This window comes from Histomonas meleagridis, assembly GCF_020186115.1.
Source record: "Histomonas meleagridis strain 2922-C6/04-10x chromosome Unknown contig_20, whole genome shotgun sequence".
NCBI lineage: Eukaryota > Parabasalia > Tritrichomonadida > Dientamoebidae > Histomonas > Histomonas meleagridis.
The window spans coordinates 2,625,659-2,634,610 of NW_027150805.1; the positions used below are offsets into that span (position 1 = coordinate 2,625,659).

The 8,952-nt window shown below is 25.9% G+C and overlaps 2 protein-coding genes across 2 annotated transcripts; both read right to left on the minus strand.

Moving 5' to 3' along the window:
• Positions 1-983: 983 nt before the first annotated feature.
• Positions 984-2,039, minus strand: GO595_003328 (uncharacterized protein; the record flags this gene model as incomplete). The annotated part of the gene is made up of 1 exon (XM_067916337.1): positions 984-2,039. The coding sequence occupies one exon, from the start codon at positions 2,037-2,039 to the stop codon at positions 984-986; it is 1,056 nt and encodes a 351-aa protein (XP_067777129.1).
• A 2,737-nt stretch (positions 2,040-4,776) lies between these two features.
• On the minus strand, positions 4,777-7,079 carry GO595_003329 (uncharacterized protein; the record flags this gene model as incomplete). Its single annotated transcript, XM_067916338.1, has 2 exons — positions 4,777-4,798; positions 5,626-7,079. The coding sequence occupies 2 exons, from the start codon at positions 7,077-7,079 to the stop codon at positions 4,777-4,779; spliced, it is 1,476 nt and encodes a 491-aa protein (XP_067777130.1).
• Positions 7,080-8,952: the final 1,873 nt, after the last annotated feature.

Genomic DNA, 8,952 nt, shown 5'->3' on the forward strand with positions numbered 1-8,952 from the left:
AATAATAAGGTATAATATAGTGTTTTTCATCTTGGACAAAGATCTTACTAAAACGGTAGAAGATTACAAAACTTTTCCAACTTTTTAATTTAGAGTGAAATTGATTATCCATCATAAAAAAACTAAAATTAAAATAACATAGTATTTAACAAAGAGCATTAATAATTATAAATATTTTTTTGGTTCACATATTAAAAATATAAATATGTATTGATTTATTAACGAAACAATATTTTTTCTGTGACGACCGTTTGGAGTACAACCTTAATCAATGGTCGGATGTGTACGTTAAAAAAACATCACTTTTATGTGAAAATGTTCGTTGTAAATGTACATTTCATGAATGGTCTCAAATTTTCTGAATATTCAGAATATTTGCTTGTTTTACATCAAGTAAACACATCACTTTCTTCGAAAAAAAATGGCCAGTGTCATACATTCTTTAACTGTAACCCCAAGGAATCTTTTTCATATCCTTAATATTTGTTTGTTGTCCAGCAAATCAAACCGTAAACTTGATTGCCCAAGTTAATGCGTCATATGGATCTGGCAAAGGTGGCACATATTTAAGTTGGTCAAAAATTGAAAATCAAGAAATATATTACAAAGTTTTCCAACAAAGTTATTATAATACTGACAATGGCGAGTACGGTTCATGGAAACAAATAAGCACGTATAAATCTGGTACACGTATTAATGTTTTAAATATCTATCCAAGTAATAAAAATTCAAATAAAGGTCAGAGATCACAATGGGATGGGGATACTTATGCGACTTATGATGATAACAACAATAATTATGCTGAGTTGGCACTTAAAAGCTTTGAGGACCCGTTTGCAGACGATTTTTATGCATACAAAGAAATGGACTTTTATAAAATTTTCGTATACCATTAAATGTAAACTTTTGCTCATTCGGACGAATTTACAAAGATTAATTATCATAACTTTGTATAAAAACAAAACTTCTATTAAATCCTTTATTTAGTGCATATATGTTTCAAACGCAATGTAATCATTTGCGTCAGTTGGAATTGTGATTTCATTAACAGCCGACATTTTATCAATGGTATATTTCTCTATGTTTTGAATTTCTTCATTATTTTTAGTGAATGGCTGAACTTTCACATTTTGTAATTTGTTTCTAATTTTCATTACTTCTTCTTTATTCCAAAGTGTGTTAATAAGTGGAATTGGTAAAATTGGTTCTTTTAATTCTGTTTCTCCATCAGGGAGTATTGGCGCTGATGTGATATCCTTTAATTTTTGTATTATATCTTTCGATGATAATTTCGACTTTTTAGATATCTTTTTAGGTGCTTCAGTTTGTGGTAATTTCACCAAAAACACTTGAAGATATTGTTCTGCTTGTTTCGACATTCTTTGTGCTGCAATACTAGCAATAGTCGAGAAACTTCCACTTTCGAGTTGAGGCTCATCGGAAATTTCCAAAATGCTTGTTAACACATCAAATATTGCATCTAAGTATGTCAAATTATTTGAATTGACGGCGGTTTCGGTTAGTATTGAAATTGCTTTCTTAACGTTCTCCTTGGCAAAGTTTTGTTGGATTAAAGTCGAAATTCGTAATATAAATGATTCAGGCGAAAAGTTACCTGGTAATTGAGATATATCGCATAAGTAAGCCAACATTTCTAATGAACTAAATGAAGTCGTTGAAATTAATCTTAAAACTTGGAATATACTAATTATATCTGAGTCAAGTACATCTGTAGAATAAGGAGGAATATTATGTATAGCACAAATCGCTATATAAATTGTTGGTAGAAATATTATAAATGCAATTTGTGCTACTTTTGAGTTTTCTTTTGTTGCCGTGCATTTGAACATAGCTAAGATAATTGCATATAATGTGTTCTGTGGATTTAAACTACTAAAAAGTTGAGAAATAATGGAAAGTAATCGAATCATATCTGATGACCCACATGGAACATAATTCATGAACTTGGTGACATTAGTAATTGCTGCTTGACAAATTTCATTTTCTTCTGGACATGATAAAAATGTTTTCGAAATCATAAAAATCGCTTCAAATAATTTTTCATATGTTTTAATTTTCCCATAATTATCAAATGCTGATGAAAATATTCTAAACAATGCAATTGTATAGAAATTAATTAAATTGCTATTGTTTTTATCATCATTTAATAAGTTTATAAAGACAAATGAATTAATTAATGACTTTAAAACATTCTTATCAAATGGTTCCATAATTTCTGAAAAGATAAATGCTGCTCTAGATGCATATAATAAATCTCCACAACCACAAATCCATCTAATTAATTCTTTACCCCATTCTTGAATTATTTCTGTATTAACGTTCTTATAAAATCGAGAAAATTGTCTGACAAACGATACGACCGATACGGATTGTTTCTCAAACGGTTGTAGTGAAATTTCAGTTGATGTAAAGTCTTGTCGTTTATCGGTTAACGGCTGCAAGTCATTACTCCATATTAAAGAAGCGGGCGGCATAAATACAGTTGATAAAGAACTTGGACAATCTGGAATAGTAGCAAATAGAACTAGAAGTAACTCAGATATAATAGATTGAGCTTGTCTTGAATAATCATAAAATATCAAAGAATACGTTAAGATGAAAGGTAAATATTTAATTACATAATCATAATAATTTTGTATTAATTCAGTTAAAGTTTGTAATATTATAAATGATTCACTAATAGGTTTTGGTGTAGGAACTTCTTTATCATTAAATTTGTTTTGATAAGTTCTATAGAAATATTGTGAAAATTGTAATGAATTAGTTAATTTCGAAATAGTTTTTTCTGGATTAATTTTACATAAATGTGCTAAAATTACTTTGACATTATTTATATCATATTGATTCGAATTAATTAAATTATTAATTATAAATTCATAATTCTTTTCTCCTTCTGATAAACTTACCCATAAATCTAAATATTGATCAGTATCATTACATTTAATTACATGTTTTACTGTTAATAATTTATTAAAGAATGTGTAAGGTGTGAAATATATAAATCGTTGAGGCCAATGTTTTTTATTATTAAATTCAGTGAATCTTTGGAATGGTATAAAATATTTTGCATATTGTAAAAACAATTTATTTGATGTACCAACTAAAGATATAAATTCGGATAATAAATGATCACTTAAATAAGGTATATATTTAACTATTAATTGACACATTTTGGAGACACTTTCATATGATATATTTACATATGAAGAATAAAATGTTGGTTCGAATTTATGTAATTTCTTCATAAATTCAGCTGTTTTCTTTGCTGAGTTTTCTTTATCTTCTGTTGTAGAATAAATCATTGTACATAAAATTGGTATAATTCTTTGTAATAACTTAAATGATGTACAACGTAATTTAAAATCATTATGTAATAAATATAAAAATGAACAAGTGATTAATTTAGGTGAAAATCTAAATAAAAATTCATTAACTTTTAAGTCCATTTTAGTAAATGGATTTTGATTTGGTGAATTAGTATATGAATGTAAATTAAATGTGTTTTTAATTGTACCAAATTGTGATGGTAAAGTTTTAATATGTGCAAGTGTAGATAATGTTGATAAAGTTGATTCTGATACATTTTCATTACATCCGAATTTTTTAATTAATGAATTATCAGGTTCGGAATAAAATATATAACAAATTCCATTGAAATAATAACGTGAGTTTTCATTATTAATTTTTAATGCTTCATTTAAGTCATGTTCAAATAAATTCGGATGTAATAATATACAATCATTTAAGACATAATAATTAAGTGATTCACAAGAAATTAAAACTTGTGTAATTTGATCATTTCGTGGGAAATTATCAGTAAATATTGGACTGATTTTAATTAAACTTGTAATAGCTGCTGCTGTAGCTTCTGAAATTGATTTAATACTTAATCCATGCCAATTAATAAAGAACATTAAAGTGTTTTGACGTTGTTCTATTGTCCAATCATTTGGTATATTCGCATTAACTATTGTAGAACGTAATGCACCACATGAATTATCAGGTCGTAAATATAAAAACCCATTACAGAAATTACTAAATGTATAACAATAATGGATAATTAAGTTTTGATTCTTAAATATTATATCTGTTTGTGGATTTATTAAATTCTTTTGTTCAAGGACATTATCATTAGAATCTAAAGAAGATTTCGAATGATTATTATATGAATTCATTTTTTGTTCTAGAAAATAATTTTCACAAATATCAAAGAAATGTTTAAATCCTGATTTAATATTTGGATAAGCAATTAATCCAATTTCTAAATCAATATTTTTAGAGATATTATAAAATATTTCTATAATTATTGGGATATAAATTAATGGCTTTAATTTAACTTTTTCTTCACACCATTTAATTAAATTAGGTAAAAATATTGATATAGTTGAAGCATTCATATTTTGTATTACTGTTAAATAACTTGATAACTTTTCAAGTTGTTTTGTATCTTTATTATCAAATGATAATAATGATAAATAAGTATTTAATACATTTGAATATTTCTCTAAATAATTATTTAATGTTTCTTTAACATCATCATCAACTTTATTAAGGATTGGCATATTATAAAAGTAACATAATTGATTAGATAATGGTGTACTAAGTAAATATTTTGTTTCTGATATTCTAAACAAATGTGAAACTATTAAGAAATATGATCGTAATTGTAAACATGTATCAATTGATGTAATATCTTTGAAATATTTAGTTAAAAATAGATTTAATGTCATTATTAATATATTATTTGATACTTGATTAGAAAACAAAATTGATATTTCTACTAAGAAATAATTAAATAAATCATTATATGGTGATACTGCTGCTTCTCTTAATGTTACAAATGACTCTGGTATTTTAACTTTATTAATACTTGTATCATTAAGTGAAGCCGCAACTTTATATCGAACTGCTGCTGATATTACGGGTGCTTTAGTATCGAATTGTTGATAAAAATCTATATCAATATTTAATAATGAACTTAAAAGTGTTAATCGTTCAATTAATATAATTGCTAAGTCTCTAATTTCTGAATATTGATTTGCTAATAAATCTAAAACTAAAATTTGTGAATCAAATATAAATTTTTCTAATTCTTTCTTTTCAGCTTTAGGCGTTAAAGAAAGTTCTAAAAGTTTAACAAGTAATTGTAATAACATATAAGTATGAATTGGATTTGTAGTTTTAGTTAATTTCTCATATATATTCATATAAATTAATAATCGAATATCATCATTTGATGCAAAGATTTGATTTAATACATTAATAGAAAAGATTGCAATTGATTTCGATGATGATAATATCCTATCAAGTAATCTTGGACACATAGTTTTATTCTTCATGTCACTTGAATTAATAATTCTAGGGAAAAACCCAAGTAACTTTAAATGTTTCATTTCATTATCTGATACATTTTTAATTTTCGTTGTATTAATTTTAATTTGTTCATTAAATGTATTATTTGGGAAATTCCAATCTTTTAATACATTACCTACAGTAATCTTATTAATTAACATCCGTTTCCGATAATTATAACTTTGTTGTTTAAATTCTATTGGTAAAACAAATTTCGGAATTTCTCTTGAATCAGTTAAATCGAAACAAAACGCTTCTTTTGCTAAGTTTTTAGATGCGACTTTTTCTTCTGCGTCGAAAATAATTTGTTTAATACCCATAAATAACATTGAAAAACATTCTCTAATATTTGCATGTTGATTTCTAACATTTAATTGGACCCATTCTTCGAAGTTTTTATTCGGATCGATAATCTTTTCTAAACATGCTTGTAAAGGTAATACGGCACGGAATTCTTTCATTTCTTGAATAAGTTTTGGTACTGTTGATTGAATAAAATATTTGAAATCTCTTGCAGCAAAATTTAATAATATATCACCAACGATAATTGGATATTGTTCGATTGGTTGTGGTACAAAATATTTAAAGAATAATTGTGTAAATGATCCTTCTTCATTTTGATCTTGTTCAGGTAAATAAATATGTGTAGCTTCAATTCCGGGATGTCCATAACCATTAAAATTACCCCATTCCCAAAATGATGTAGATCTAGAATATGAATGTCCACGAATTAAAATTAAAAAACATTGTAATGTACGACTTAAATATTTTGTGGACTTCTTTAATAATTCATGTAAAAATGAATCAAAATATTTCCGATTAAGTCCTTTGTCACGTTGAATTAATGTGGCACATAATGCTAAATGATGATGATGTTTCTCTTTATAACATTTCTTGGTTGCAACTTTATATATACTTTCAAGTGGGGTGGATAAGGCTTTACAATCTTCAGACGTGAGTTGTGAGATAAGCGAACATAATGCTTGAGCACAAAGACTTTCAAGTTTGGAATCTTTCTTGATCTTTTGGAAGCTATCGGCAAAATTGATAAGAAAACCGCCAATTTTATCAAGTGTAACTTCTTGAGATATGTTAAAGCAAACAAATCGATGAAGGGTAAAGAAGAGGCCGTGATCAGAAGTGGGATATTTGTCAGTGAAATTGGATATGATAGTCGATAAGTTACTACGTGATAATAGACTTAATATGACTGAAAATTGTTTGACTATTTGGAGACGAAGTGGATGTTGGTTGGGATTAGAAAATGGTTTTATCATTTGATATGCTATATCTATAAGATTGGTTGGCATAGATTCAAATGGTATTACTGTTAAGATTTGTGAAACACAATCTGCAAAAAAGAGATATATTATAAGATCATATAAATCGCTTCTACCATCAGTATAACACGGTGTAGTTGATGTAATGGAAATATAAAGACTATTATTAGATTGCGTGGGAAGTAAAGAATTGAGTACAGAAATGGCTACAAGTGGAGAACCTTTGCCAACGTTTACAAAATCATCAACACATTTGGCATACATGTTTTCTGAATGTGGAAATGTAGAATAGTATGAACTAAGAGCTTTAGGATCTTTTGCTAATTCATTTGTCCTTTGTGAGAAGTCGCCAATGAGACTTGAGAGGTGACCTTGTAACTCTTTAAATATGATAGTTAAGACACTTTCCGCCGCTGAAGTTGCCATTTAATTGACACTTTTTTATGTTCTCAAATTTTATCATATCATTTTTTATGTGATGTACAGAATCTATGTATTGAATTACTTTATTGATTGTAAATTTTCATACTATTTTCAATAAATAAAAAGCAATTTTATCATTTACGTGTGATCCAAAAATAATTAAAGAAAAATAAGATATTTATATTTTTGATGTGACCAGTTATGAAATAAAGTATTGAATGTAATTTTAAACGTACATCAGAATTTATAAACGTTCATTTTTAATGAAGAATTAGTTTGATTGTTCATTTTCTTTATCTTTCTTTTAAATTGATAGTGTTTAAGTAATTAATTTAAAAATGAAGTATTTTGTAAAAATCTAAAATAGGTGAAAATATTTATACAAAATATTCATCTATTTTTTTTTTTAAATTTAGATTGCACCTCTATCGTATTTCGAAATGCGATTAATTTGGGTTTAATAAAAAAATTATAAGCTTAATGAAGAACTACATATTAAATTATGTTTAATATTTATATTTTGTGAGTTTTAAAACTAGATATTATATTAGTATTTTACACCTATTCAGTATTGTGTGATAAATGTTTCATAAGTACTGTATAAAATTATTTAAATAATTTACAAATATTGGAAATATGAAATTATGAAAATTAATTTAATGTAAAACAAATAAATATTTTGAGCATTAATATCAATTCATTCTTGTTCAAGAAGTAATTTAACTAATTCTATGTGACCATTTAAAGATGCTAAAATAAGTAAATTTTGAAATAATAATTTTGATTGATCTTGACGTAATATGTAATATTTCGAGAAGTAATCGATGAAATATAATTGCTGTTCTATATGCATCTTCAATTGATGAATGATTTTGTTCACATAAATGAATAATTTCTTCATATGCACCTGTAACTGTATATTTACCTGTATTATTTATATTAGCATTATTCATAAATAAATATTTATAACATTCAATAGAAGAAAAAAATGCTGCACAAACAATTAATGTAACATTTTATTGATTTATAAATAAACACTTTTCGTAAAGTGATGGGTCATTTTGATGGTGATTAAAATCAAATATTGTTTGTGATGATATTTTTTCTAATTTTCCAATTTCCTCATTTTAAATTATTTTTGCATTTTTATTCGGAACAACGCATTCTTTGACATATTTCTTATGAAGTTCCCGATCATTTCTTTAAAGATCTGAACAAATTTCATGAAAATATTTATAAGAGTTACGATATTTGAATATTTATATATATTGATTTATTTGGAAAACGATGTACTAAATAAAAGGTATCTTCGTCTTCAACTGATTTTGCTTAAATTTATTCATTTTGATCAAGTTTTCAAGAATAAAATATGATTTTTGTGTGTCTAAACTAGAAAGAAAAAAATCGGTAAATCTTTTAAATATCCTTCATTTGTGAAACAATCTATGAACATATTAAAGGACCATAATCCAAAAAAAACAAGAATTTTTCATATGACATTTGATGGTGATTAATCATCGCTTACACAAAAAGTTTATCAACAAAAACTTCATGAATTTTGGTTCCTGTACAAAAACAAGAGATTAGAATATTAGTTATAATATTTATGATAAAACTCAAATATATTTTTCTTTTTCAAAATATTAATCATTATAATTCGATATTTGAAAAGATCCCCGCCATTTCCCTGTTCAATTATCGATGAATTTCTGTGTTTGAATCGTTCATTGAATGCCGATATTGTAACGGTAACGATGAATTCTGGTGTGATTCATCAGGCCCAACTTTGAACAGTTTTATATTAACACTCCCAAATAACATCTAAAAAATTTTAATAGCTGAAGTGTAAGATACGAAACCCACATTCATTAATTGA